At 36.1% G+C, this 14,279-nt stretch overlaps 1 protein-coding gene across 1 annotated transcript in view; it reads right to left on the reverse strand.

Annotated features, from left to right (window-relative positions):
• LOC141291478 (zinc finger protein 704-like) overlaps positions 1–14,279 on the reverse strand; it is a 14,939-nt gene continuing 660 nt past the window's right edge. Inside the window, exons 2-6 of the mRNA XM_073823638.1 lie at positions 13,178–13,278; positions 7,010–7,265; positions 5,416–5,523; positions 1,518–1,639; positions 1–1,422 (exon numbers count right to left, since the gene is read on the reverse strand). Of these exons, the coding sequence (XP_073679739.1) occupies positions 1,311–1,422; positions 1,518–1,639; positions 5,416–5,523; positions 7,010–7,265; positions 13,178–13,278 (699 nt within the window). The 3' untranslated portion in view covers positions 1–1,310. The remainder of the gene's footprint in view (positions 1,423–1,517; positions 1,640–5,415; positions 5,524–7,009; positions 7,266–13,177; positions 13,279–14,279) is intronic.

The following is a 14,279-nucleotide window of genomic DNA, read 5'->3' on the forward strand; positions in this document are numbered from 1 at the left end:
GGATATTTGTATACAAGAATAAAACACAATAAATCATATTTTGCAGTGTAACAGCTCAGAGCTGCTTCGCTCATATAGAGAGGGTCAGATAGCACAGTGCACACCAGCCGCGTGTGTCCGTTTACATGAAAACATCACATGATCACCTCGAAATGAAAAGAAAGCACAGTGGAAGACGTCCACACGTTATCAGAGCAAGCGTTTCCTTTACGTGAATAATATCCGTATGCTGAACGAGAAGCAAACAATTCCTTAGGAAGCATAATGCGGCCCGAAATTTGCCCGAAGTCGTGTTTGTGTGGAAAACACTTGATTTATGGATCACATTAGACTGGGATGTCTTGTTGGGATGACAGCAGATTGTGGGTTAACTCTAAAGTGTGGCCGGTTAAAGTGCCTGCCATTGAATTAATACTGTGGACTGACAGGCATAAACCTCATAGCTTATGAAGAGGCAGTTGATCTGATAGTTTGGGTGAGTTAGAGCAGAGAGAGAGGCCATTTTACATTCCTGCACTACAACTACTCGCGCTGAAGTACACTAAAGGCTCTCTCTGAAAGGCTCATTCTTGTTTAGAGGTATTACTTTAGCAAAGTGTGTTCAAACAGTTCTCGACTATTTGCTGAAACGCGCTGATCTGCACTCTGCTTGATCAAAATATAGAAATGGCCATTAAAAAGTGCTTGTAGGCAAAACGAAGCAGTAAGTCCAGAAACAGTTAAGCACGGATGCTTAAACGATGTTTGCATAAGTGAATTTGAGTTGCTTGGTAAGTGCAACCAGGTTGAAAAGGGTCAACTGTTTAAAATACTCCATAATACCCATCAAAAATAGCTTACAGAGTTTTTTTAACTGTAAAAACTGCTGTGTATAAAGTCTGCCACACTTAAAATCATGGAAAATCGTTAGCCGTGTTCCACAGAGCGCACACAAAACATGAAATTATAATAAACTGCCTGAAAAAATTCGCTTTGAATGATTGTTTCTGGATTACTTAAGAAAAAAACTTCTTTTTTTGCCTTAATATGCAATGTAGCAAAAGCTTCTTTTTTTTTTCGGAAATCTTTTTCTTTTTTTGCTTTTTATCAGGTTTTTGTTGTTTTTTTCTGAATAAAAGTCTCAGTGTTCCACTATGGAAGCGGTAGGAAAAGAGCACCCCTTGTGGCCTGGAGGAATCAGTGACATTGAAAAGGCCACATGCCTTCGCTCACGAAGATCACTCTGAGAGTGTGCGCAGGAGACGCAGACGCTCAGTCCGTGGAACACCCGCAATATAAGAGCACGTTTTGAAGTGGGGTAAAGATAAAGCTCAGTCAGTGAAGCGCTGGCAGGCCTTCTTCCAACGGCAAGCTGTGCACCACAGGTCCCTCTTCTCCATGCCGTACACCTTTCGGCACTTCTTGGCTTCGCCACGCGGTTTCCTGAGAAAACATGTCACATAGTTTCAGTTTTAGCTGTGATGCAAGGCTTCAAAAACAACATAAAACATGAAACCAAAAACATTAGGACAGCTTACCTGGTTCCAGTAGTGGGTTTGGAAGTGGAGGTGGTGTTGGTGTTTGTTTTGCTGACAGTGGTGTGGTTAACAGGCTGTCTCTTCTCACCGATGCTAACAGTGCGGATTTGAGTCATCGGGCCCTGCAAAAGCGTCTCATGTTAAAGGTGATCTAAAGCTCAACCATATACACAACAGGTAATACATGTTTACAGCTCTCTACTGGTCAAGTCTGGAGTCAAGTACAGTGCCTTGCAAAAGTATTCATACCCCTTCATTTTTTCACGTTTTGTTGCAGCATTGTGTTAAACTGCTTTAAATTGTTTTTTCCCCACATCATTTTACACTCCATACACAATAATGACAAAGCAAAAACCAGATTTGCAAATCTGACAAATGTATTAAAAATAAAACACTGAAATAAGTACATTGCATAAGTATTCACACCCTTAACTCAGTACATAGTTGAAGCACTTTTACAGCCTCAAGTCTTTTTGGGTATGATGTGACAAGCTTTGCACATCTGCATTTGACAATTATCTGCCATTCTTTGCCTCACCTTTTCACCTCTCAAGCTCTGTCAGCTTGGATGGGGGCTGGCAGACATTTTCTAGAGTCCTAGTTGTTCCAATCGTCTTCCATTATGGAGAATGCTTCTGTGAACCTTCAATGCAGCAGATTTTTTTCTGAACTCTTCTCTGGATCATTGCCTTAACGCAAGTCTGTCACTGAGCTCTACAGGCAGTTATCTTGACCTCAGGACTTGGTTTTTGCTCTGATATGCATTTTCAGCTGTTAGACCTTTTCTGAGAGGTGTGTGCCTTTCTAAATCATACTCATTCAAATGAATTTGCCACAGTTTAACTCCACTCGAAGTGTAGTAACATCTGGAAGCAATATGAATGCTCCTGAGCTAAATGTCGAGTGTCCCAGAAAAGGGTATGAATACTTATGTAACAGGATCTTTTCGGTTTTTTATTTTTAATAAATTTGCACAAATGTTAAAAACCTATTTTTTGCTTTGCCATTATGGAGTAGGGAGTGTAGACTGATGTGGGAAAAAAGTAATTTAAAGTAGTTTAACATAAGGCAGCAACATAACAAAATGTGGAAAAACTGAAGGGATATGAATACTTTCGCAAGGCACTGTAAGATTTAATTTAATTTAAAGTCACTTAATTAATGTCATCTTCATTCTCAAGCAGCTATATCTTGATTTAAATGTTAAACTTTAAGAATTTAAATTTAAAATTTTAATTTTGAAATTGTAAATTTTAAACTTAATTCAAAACATTGATTTAAGCACACATTCATTTTTTTCAGAAAACAAGTCATTTTCATTCTCAAGTAGATATATTTTGATTTAAATGTAAAACAAGAATTTGAAATTTAAATAATTTTAAAGAATTGAAATTTTAAAGTTGATATATCTTGATGTAAATTGTAAAAAAAATTAATTCAAAATTTGACATTTGAACTTGAATTTTGACATTTTAAATTTGAATTTTACAATTTTTACAAAAGGTACATTTTAAACAATTCAAAACGTACTTGTTTCTGGCATAAAGTCACTTTCATTCATTCAGTCATTTTCAATCTCAAGTAGTTATATCTTGATTTAAATGTAAAAAAATAATTTAATTGAAATAATTTAAAGAAATTGAATTTGAATTTTGAAATTTTAAACCTAATTAAAAAATGTAATTCACTTAACTTTGTTATTTTTTTCAGAAAACAAGTCATTTTCATTCTCAAGTAGATATACAGTATCTTGATTCAAATTGTAAAAAATTAATTTGAAATTTGACATTTAAATTTGAGATTTGACATTATAACTATTTATTTTAAATTTAAAATTAGAATTTTACAATTTTAAAATTTACATTTTAAACTTAATTCAAAACGTTGTTGTTTTCATCGTAAAGTGACTTAATTTCATTCATTCAGTCATTTTCATTCTCAAGTAGTTACATCTTGATTCAAATGTAAAAAAAAATAGTTTGAAATTTTACATTAGAAATTAAAACTTAATTCAAAATGTTCTTGTTTTAAGCTTAAATTTTGTTACGCTGTTTCAAAAAACAAGTAATTTTCATTCTCAAGTAGGTCTTATGAACGATAATATTATATTATTACATTAAATATTATCGTAATTTAAAATAACTGTTTTATTTATATATAATGGTATGCAAAAGTTTGGGAACCCCTTGCAGAATCTTTGAAAATGTGAATAATTTTACCAAAATAAGAGGGATCATACAAAATGCATGTTATTTTTTATTTAGTACTGTCCTGAGTAAGATATTTTACATAAAATCCACAAAAAAAAAAAAAAAAAAAATTGCTGAAATTATTCAAATAACCACATTCAAAAGTTTAGGAACCCTTGATTCTTAATACTGTGTGTGGTTACCTGAATGATCTATGCCGTTTTTTTCTTTTTATTTTTTTTTGTGATGGTTGTTCATGAGTCCCTTGTTTGTTCTGAAAAGTTCAAATGAGCACTGTTCTTCTGAAAATTCTTTAGGTCTTGCAGATTCTTTTCCAGCATCAGATTTTTTAAGATTCTTTTTTCAGATCAGTTTCCAGCATCTTTTGCATATTTGAACCCTTTCCAGCAATGACTATGATTTTGAGATCCATCTTTTCACACTGAGGACAACTGAGGGACTAATAAAAAAAGGTTCAACACTCACTGACGCTCCAGAAGGAAACACGACGCAGTAAGAGCTGGGAGGTGAAAACTTTTTGAATTTGAAGATCAAGGTAAATTGTACTTAATTTGTCTTCTGGGAAACATGCAACTATCTACTGTTGCTTTTGAAGGGCAGTATATTAAATGGAAAAAAGTGACATTTCAGCAAAATATGAAAAATTAAAAAATATGAAAAACTTCATCCTGTTCAAAAGTTTGCAACTTGTTTTCTCCTGAAGCATCATTTAACATTGATACACAACACAACAATTACAAATACACAACAATTCTGAAAAACCAAAGAATTTGTGGGACCTGGAGGATTTGTCTGAAGAACAGTGCTCAGTTTAACTGTACAGAACAAACTCATGAACAACCATCACAAAAAAAAAAGAAGAAGAAAAAGATCATCCGGGTAACCACACACAGCAAGAACCAAGGGTTCCCAAACTTTTACATGGGGTTATTTGAATAATTTCAGCTATTTTTTTGGTCTTATGGACTATATGTAAACATCTTTTATGTAAAATATCTTACCCAGGACAGTACTAAAAAGAAAATAGCATGCATTTTGTATGATCCCTCTTAGTTTGGTAAAATTATTCACATTCTCACAGATTCTGCAAGGGGTTCCCTTATATTATGTTATGTTATATTATAAAAATAACGTGATTTTTACATGTTCCGCAAAAAAAAGGTAAATGCTGTTGTGCAAAACAATGTTTGTGTGTTGCTAAGAAGTTGTTATGCAGTTGCTAGGGTGTTTTGGCTGATTTCTAAGTGATTAATTTTCATGGCTACTTTCGAAGCTAAATAAGAGTAATGCTAAAAGTGGTGCTTTCTTGGCAAGCACCAGCAATTTTCCCGGCTATAGCAGCATTTTACAAATCACAATATATATTCATTACTAGTTCAATATAAACTGCATTTTTCTGACAGGCACTAGATGTCTTCAGTTCCTTTGCTGTCAACTTGTAACAAGGGTTTGGAAGCTGCTTTCTTTGTTTTGCAAAAGCATCAGAGACAGGAAACCAAAAGTCATGCAAGTGCAACTTCTGAAAGACCCCAAGAGACAGAGAAAGTCAAGCTGGGAGTGACAAAAGAGACTCAACCAGGCTTACAGGATCATTGCCCTTTCAAACTGTAGTGAGCTTAGTCTTTTACAAGGTGATAAACGCTGTCGACTACGGAAGCAAACAAGAAAGGAAGAAGTAGCCATCTCACCGGTAGAGCTTTATATATGACAGGGGGCGATTGCCAGGATACACTAATCCTATCATCACTGTGAGGCAGTTCAGAGGGCATGCTGGGAATGCTGACAGGGGTTGTAGCCTGAAAAACACAGTGTGCGTAAGAAGCGGTATTAGCAAAGCCAGCAGAGGGAGAAAGAGAAAACACTGTTAAATACAACCGCAACCCACCCATAGCCAAGAAGAGCTGCCTCAAAACCATTGCAAGCCAGTGACCTTACATTAGAAATGTCTGAGCAGAAGAGGGCAGATGCTCAACCTATCCATCCAGCTCCTGAAATCACAGCCTTCGCTGACCTCGTCACACCAACCCATAAATACTGCAACTAAATGGACTCCAGCAATTAAAGAGACGTGTATGCAGTAGTCTGGCTTTGATATTTAACAGAACCTTCAATCTGGTGAACCCTCCATATAAATCTCTGGCCGTTTGAAAGATTTCAGAAAGGTCATTTATTCCATTTGGGACAAAATTTATCCAGAAACTCCAAATGTGGTCAAAAATAATAAATCTGGCAAATACTGCCGTTCAAAGGTTTGGGATTAGTACGATTTTTAATGTTTTGCAAAGAAATTTAAAATAACAGTTTTCTATTTAAATCTACTTTGAAAAGTAATGTATTCCTGTGATGTAAAGCTGAATTTTCAGCTTTATTTATTTATTCAGCATCATTACTCCACTCTTCAGTCACATGATCCTTTAGAAATCATTCTAATGTGGATTCTTTGATAAATAAAATGTTAAAAAGGACAGCATTGTTTAAAACAGGAATCTTTCGTGACAATATACACTACCATTCAAAGTTTGTGGTGAGTGAATCTTTTCTTTCTTTCTTTCTTTGAAAGAAATGAATACTTTTATTCAGCAAGGATGTGTTAAATTGATCAAATCTGATAGCAAAGCATATTGGTAGATAAGATTTCTATTTAGAATAAATGCTGTTAAAAAACTGAAAAAGTATCACAGGTTAAAAAAAATATTCAGCAGCACAATGTTTTTAACATTGATAATAAATCAGCATATTAGAAAGATTTCTGAAGGATCATGTGACACTGAAGACTGGAGTAATGGTTCAAAAAATTCAGCTATGCATCACATAAATAAATCACATTTCAAAGTATATATAAATAGAAAACTGTTCTTTTTAATTTCTTTGCAAAACATTAAAAATCTTACTGATCCCAAACTTTTGAACGGCAGTATTTGCCAGATTTTTTTTTCTGCTGTTTGACTGCAATAAATAAATTTGTAAATAAATGTGATGAATAAAGTAATTTATTTCCATGATGCATAGCTGAATTTTCAGTACCATTACTCTTCAGTCTTCAGTGTCACATGACTGAACTGTCCCTTTAAGCTCAGGTGACTCTGATGGAGAGAGATTCGAGATGCATTAATAACTTGTGTTGGAGATTTGAAAGAATATGATGTTTCCAAAGTAAAAGGACGCACCCACACTGTTCACTACACCTCAAACCCATAATATGACACACGCTTCACTGTCTGCAGGCAAAACTGAGCCTGTGTACTGAATAAGATGTGTAGACGCACTAAAGAGTGATGTTACCTGGTAAGCATGGTCAGTGCGGATATGGCACAGCGCCGACGGTGCTGATTGGCTGAGTGGGGTGTGGATCACGTGGGCGGGCTCAGATCGAGACACATCACAAGTCAAGACGGGGAAGACGGGGGCCGGGCCGGACGTAGTAGGAGAGGTGGGCGTGAGGTTGGACAGCCCCTCCGAAAGAGTGTCCATGTTCACCTCGATTTCAGAGTAGTAGAAATCCTCCTCGCCATCGCTGTAGTCAGAATCTCCATTTCGCCTGAAAACACACAATAGACCCTTTTAGTGGCGATGTCCCAAAACAAAGGGAAAACTAGAGGTGGCCAATTCAAACCAGCACAGATTTGGCTTCGTACGGAGCTTAAAATATCATCTTGTTGTGATGTTGGATTCCAGAAGTGACGTAGTACAGGCTTTAGAAATTTTATCCCATACCTGCTGCCACTGTCAGACAAAAAAAACAACGGCAGCTATAGCTAAACGCGATAAAATGAGCGGACTGGACAGAAATGATTGTCAAAGACGCTTGTGTTTGCAGCACACACTTCTTATCAGACAAGGTTAAATAAAGCGTTGTCTTTTGTTATTAAAGGGATCATCGGTTGACCATTTTCCACAAGTTGATATGATTCTTTAGGGTCTTAATGAGAAGTCTATAACATACTTTGGTTAAAATTTCTCAATGGTAGTGTAAAAAACACCATTCTTAACTTGTCTAAATCAGCCCTTTTTAGAGAGAGCTATTCCGTTGCATGTTCCTTTAAATGCTAATGAGCTATGCTCGCCCCGCCCCTTTCTGCCATGGGATGATGAGCCGTAATGTTTACTTTAGCCGAATTTAGCTGCGAAACTTGCTAACCAGCACATTATTAAGAAAGGCCATTTGGGAAAATGCATTAAAATCCCTTATACTCACTTCTGCTGTGGGGGAAGCTGCATCACGAATGATTTGCACGAACATAGATGCATATGTAGATCGGGATTGACGCTTCCTTTTAACAACAAAAGTAATGTTAATCCTCTCCGTCTTCGCTCATGTCAATCAACTATCGTGGGAGCGGCCTCTGTCTGTGTGTTGTCACACCGACAAGAATCTGAGAATGACCTGATTTTAAAAAGGGGATATTACTTTTAAAGATTAAAAAAATACCACTGGGTGGATTTTTATCATTGTAGGGTGGTTGTGTACACAAACTGCCAACACACATTAATGTTCAAACAACATGTAAAAGTGAGTTTTGCATCCGATGACCCCTTTAAGGATTATGGTTTGTGTTACGCATCTAAAGATTTATTATGCATCTCTGACTATGCTGTGTATGAAATAATGTCTGTGTGCATGTGTGTAAAACAACAAACTGACGATTTATATGCTTAATCATCTGTAGTTGTATATACATTGTTGTGATTGATTGGTGCTGGAATTTTTAAGTACTTGGTAAGAAAGAATAACTAAATACAGAATTTTTATTTCTAGAAAATATACATCTTACATTAAATGCACTGTATGTAAGTAATGTAAAGGTACTGAAATGTCACTGCAAACTTACATCATTTAAAGGAGGTATATACTTTAAAATAACTATTTGGCCATTACGTGATACATACATCTTCAAATAATATGTGACCCTGGACCACAAAACCAGTCTTAAGGTTGTATTTGTAGCAATAGCCAAAAATAGTGTATGGGTCAAAATTATAAATTTTTCTTTTATATTATCATTAGGATATTACCGGTAAGTAAAGATCATGTTCCATGAAGATATTTTAAAATTTCCTACTGTAAATATAGCAAAATGTAACTTTTGATTAGTAACATGCATTGCTAAGAACTAGGGGTCGACCGATATGTGTTTTTCAGGGCCGATGCCGATACCGATTATTACAGATCAAATGCACCGATAAACGATATTTTGAACCGATATGTGTCTACACATTTCCATTAGTTTTAATTTACAGTACAGTGCAAATGAAGGCATAAAAACATTAATTTATCTTTTAATCAAATAAGTAATTTTTTTTACAAATGAGTTTACTAATAAAAAAAACATGGAAAACATCCGATCAGAATGCGTCCCCGACTGCCTCTTCTATTCTATGCGCCTTATAATGTGGTGCGCCTTATATATGAAAACAGTTTTAATTTTCACACGTGAGTTTAAAATATTCTATCTAACCTCAAAGAGTGAGTTTTTTTTAGGCGACCTTTATTTTAGAATGTTTTGCATTACTGTTTCCATGGTGACGCCTGACGCGTCATGTGACACACCGTAGCCACAATAGCACTGTAAGACACATGGATCGCTTTTATTTCGTTTTTCCTATTTTATTATTAATATTCACAAGCATGCTCACTATAATATGAAATGTCTGATATTCCGATTTCGAAATATGTGCAAGTTAATGTATTTAAAAGTCCAAACACTTTTATAATGACCGCATTAGTTAATCTGTACCGGGTGATGGGCGCCGCCATGTTTGTTCGCGCTGAATCCGAGCTGTGGGATTTACAACACGCAAATTCATCCTCTCCTCCCGAAAGACATTTAAGTAAGTCTCTGGTGAGCTGGGAGAAGAGGTGTGTGCACTTTATAGTTACCTACATAATCTGTAAGTATGATATCAATAAAATGTTGTCAGAATATATTTGTAGGATCATTATTGCCGCTTCCATAGACACCAGAGTGTATTTTACAAACTATAAATGTATGGTTTTGCTAGTACTTATGTGTATTTAAATGTCTGAAACCTAAAATAAGCATTATATGGTTGAAAACACTGAATAGTTGTGATAATATAAAGCACTCAGCGCGTCCGATCTGGCTGAGCGCCAGCCAACGCGCCAAAACAGATTTGAATTCAGCAGCTGATGACGTGATGCGGCAAACGTTCACAAACGAATCACACCGGTGTACTGATGCGGTGTACGCATCAGGGACCAGCCAAGACAAATCACACCGGTGTGATCGTACGTGCTAAAGGGTTAAAATAGGCCATTCATTGAAGATGCGCCTTATAATCCGGTGCGCCTTATAGTGCGGAAAATACGGTATATGACTGGATTCCGCGATTCCGTCCGTGTTTTCCGCATCCGGGAAATCAAGATAACATTGAGGTGTTTTTGCAACTTCACCGTAAAGGATTGTGAATTACTGAATCACAATCAATGTCTACTGCTGACTTACCTTTGAAAGACAGCTGATTACTTCCGCTCGCAGCTCCAGCAAGCGTTCTGTCTGTGTCTTCTGTGCCTTCAGCCTTCGAGTTGATTGGTCGGACTCGCGACTCCCAACAAATCAGATGCGCGGTGGGCGGAGACTGCTCTAGGGCACAGACTAGTGGTGAGCTCTGACAGGCTGCGTCGGAGCCAAAGAGCGCATTTCAAAATTAAATTATTTTTATCGGCAAATCGGTTTTGAAAATAACCGATTCCGATAATCGTAAAAATGCTTAATATCGGCGCCAATAATCGGTCGGGACGATAATCGGTCGACCCCTACTAAGAACTTCATTTGGACAACTTTAAAGACGATTTTCTCAGTATTTAGATTTTTTTTGCACCCTCAGATTCCAGATTTTCAAATAGTTGTATCTCAGACAAGCATCGTCCTAATAAATCTCAATTTTAAATAAATTGACCCTTATGACTGGTTTTGTGGTTCATGGTCACATATATCAATTACATTACATTGAATGTTTAACTTTTTTTTTTTTCCCTCGCATTTTGGCCAAGTTCACACTTGTGTAAGCTAGCTGTAAAAATAGTTGCCTTCTGAAATTGAAATATACATGGGTCAAAGACAAAAAAGGGTTTAAGTATAAAAGCATAAAAAGTGTAATAGTGCTTTAAATTGTTGTTTTTCCCAAAAAATATTCAAAAGTTTTCTGTTTAATTTAAAGGTTGTATCAGCGATTTCAAGCTTTTTCTGTAAAAAAAACGCGTCTCTCTGGTCAGCTTAGGGTCCGAGATACAGTATGCCAAAAAAAAAAATCGGTGCTACCAACGATTCCACAGCAAAACAAACAGTGTTCCAACCAATCACCGTCAGGGGTTTGGTGTTGTGGACTTTCGCTCCGCCTCCCTCACATCCCTGCACCAGTATGAAAGTCCACAACACCAACCCCCTGACGGTGATTGGTTGGAACACTTTTTGTTTTGCTGTGGAATCGTTGGTAGCACCAATTTTTTTTTTGGCATACTGTATCTCGGACCCTAGGCTGACCAGAGAGACGCGTTTTTTTTACAGACAATTTATGGGGCAGGCAGCGAGCGGATCATGAAGAAAGGTCAGCTGAAATTGACACTTTATGTTTCAGCCTAGAATCGCTGATACAACCTTTAATTGCATTTTTGTTTTAGTTTTTCTGAGCAAGAAATAAATATACATTTTCCTTTAATTTACAGAAGACACCCACTAAAATGTCATTCAGTGTAACATATTTATACCATATTAAATGATGAAGTACTTTCACCCCAAATACTAATTAGTTGTAATTCTACATTTTTAAAATGTGCCACTATCCTAGGTTCTGCCCATTTGTCAGTAAGATTTTTTTTTACTCATTTAAAACTCGATCAAATTTAATATGCACCCTTATTCTTTCATATATTTTAATATGTACAAGTCAGAATAAGCATGTAGTTTGAATTTTTACATAAATATTGTATTACACTGAATGACAATGTATTATTCCAACCAAATTTTGACATTTTATTCTTCAAAAACCTTAAAAGTAGACACTTTACTTACATTTAATGTGCTTTTTATGGAAATAAAATCACTTTTGTAAATTTCTTTTGACTTGGACATCTTAACATATTTGACCCACATACATATCAGGGGCGGAGTCAGACGATGTAAACATTCGGGGCTTAGCCCAAACCTAGGGGGGTCCGGGGGCATGCTCCCCCGTGTAGATTTTTCCCCAATTACGTCAGCTAAATGCACTATTTTTCAGGCTGTTTGAGATAATAGAATGCCTAAAAATCTATACACTATCTGGGAAAATGATGATAGTTAGGGTACTCAGTAAAAAAACAAAAATCAAAAAAAAAATTCACCCAGTAGAGCCTACAAGAGGAAATGAAACAAAGTTGAAGTTATTTTAAACAAGTAATAAAAACTCTGTGAGTGTTTTAGCGCAATTTTCTCACGTCATGGGATCACAACACTAAGAGATAGTAAATGTTTTCCTGGATTTTTTTTGTGCGTTCCCGAGATTAGACCTTCCTTAACATAATGCCGAAAACCCAAAGTCTCTAGGTGGTCTGGTTGAGGAGTAGATAGAAGCAGGGGCGCCGCTCGCAATTTTTGGCCCTATGACAAAATATGAGGTTGGGCCCCCCCTACCATACCAAAGTTGATCTCTGGGGGCCCCTAAAGGGCGTGGGCCCTTAGAATTGTCCTAACCCCCCCCCCCCCCCCCCTTAGCGGCGCCCCTGGATAGAAGTGCAAGATTGGTGCGCACAGACAGAACAGAAATCATGAGTTAACAATCGCAATTTTGTCCGGTGGAAAATTGCGCTAAAAACCTAAAAGATTCGGGGTTTTTGACAAAACATTCGGGGCTTAAGCCCAATTAGCCACCCCCCCGCTCCGCCCCTGATACATATGCAGGTGCAATCGGATTTTATCCAGTTATTGTTATAAAACAAGCCGTAATAGGTAGCGTTAGTGAAGCGGTCCACTAAGCTCCGCCCACAGATAAACGTCACAATGTTTACTAACAGATAAAGGGTCCATACTAAACTCAAGCCAGCCTCTGATTTCAGGATCAGTACTCTTGTGTGCACATCAATAGGCGGCCAGCAGGGGGCAGCAGTGTTAACGCATTTACAGAGGCGTGAGTTTATATGGGAAGGTCAGCTAGCAACAAGACGCTATAAAAACACTCTTACTACATCCATCAGAATGTGGTTCCCTCGTTAACTCCTGTTATGGTGTTTAGAAAGGGAGAGAGCTCCCTGAGCTGCCCCATCTTTAGAGACTGACAGACAATCTGGACCCCTTTAGATGAATCCCCAGTCCAAAACCAATGAGTCAAACGTTCATTTTAATGTTAACATTTTAAAAAAGAGAGCCTATCGGTCTCATTTCTGTATAAAAGAATTGATCTTCAGAACAAAGGTGTGCAGCTGTCCCAGGTGTGATGTGTCTGAGTGCCGCTTACCCCAGGTGGATGGTGCGGATGTGGCGCTGGATCCCTGAGGAAGTGCTGAGGACTTTTTCACAGTTCTTCCACAGACACTTAAACATCACCTTCATGGAGTTCTGGAACAAACAAACATGCAATTGACATTATTTATAAAAAAAAAAATAGTCCTCAAGTTTTAGAGAAGTTTAGATTTCACATTTGTTTCCGTGATGCCGTCTTTGGACTGTGACCGCAGCCAATTGTGAATTAATCAGATAAGATTTAGATTTTTGAATATTTAATCAAGTCAGTGGAAGATTTTCAATATTTAATCTTACATTTTTAAAAAGTGTAAAGCTTATAAAATAAACAGCACACATTAAGTCTAAATGTGGTCCTTGTTTAAAGTGATTTGGCCTGAATTAATTTAAGAAATTTTGGCCTAAAAAATATCAATATAGTCCCACCCAAGTGCTATAAATATAAACCCACTTTAAAGGTGAAATATAAAAGAATAATAATTACTAAGTGCCTCTTCAAGTGTTTGGAATAAATATCAGATTTTTTTTTTACCAATGTTATTTTAGTATTACAGTATTTATACACATTTATTATTATTTTTGAATTAGCATTTATTTTATATTTTCATTTTAGTCGTTTTGTTATCTACTTTTGTCATTTTATTAATTTTTAATATCTTTATTTAGCTTTAATTTATATGTTATTTTGGTTTTAGTTTTAGTAATCATTATAGTCCTGCCTTATTGCTATAAATATAATACAAAACCCACTTTAAAGATGAAATATGACAGAATAATAATTACTAAGTGAATCTTCAAGTGTTTGGAATAAATATCTGAGATTTTTTTTAGCAATGTTATTTTAGTATTACAGTATTTATACACATAGTATTTATTATTGTTTTTGAATTAGCATATTTTGTATTTTCATTTTAGTCATTTTGTCATCTACTTTTGTCATTTTATTAATTTTTAATATCTTTATTTAGCTTTAATTTATTTATTTTGGTTTTAGTAATCATTATAGTCCTGCCTTATCGCTATACATATAATATAAAACCCACTTTAAATATGAATTATGAAAGAATAATATCAATAACATTATTTATAGTACTTAT

This window comes from Garra rufa, chromosome 18 (assembly GCF_049309525.1).
Source record: "Garra rufa chromosome 18, GarRuf1.0, whole genome shotgun sequence".
NCBI lineage: Eukaryota > Metazoa > Chordata > Actinopteri > Cypriniformes > Cyprinidae > Garra > Garra rufa.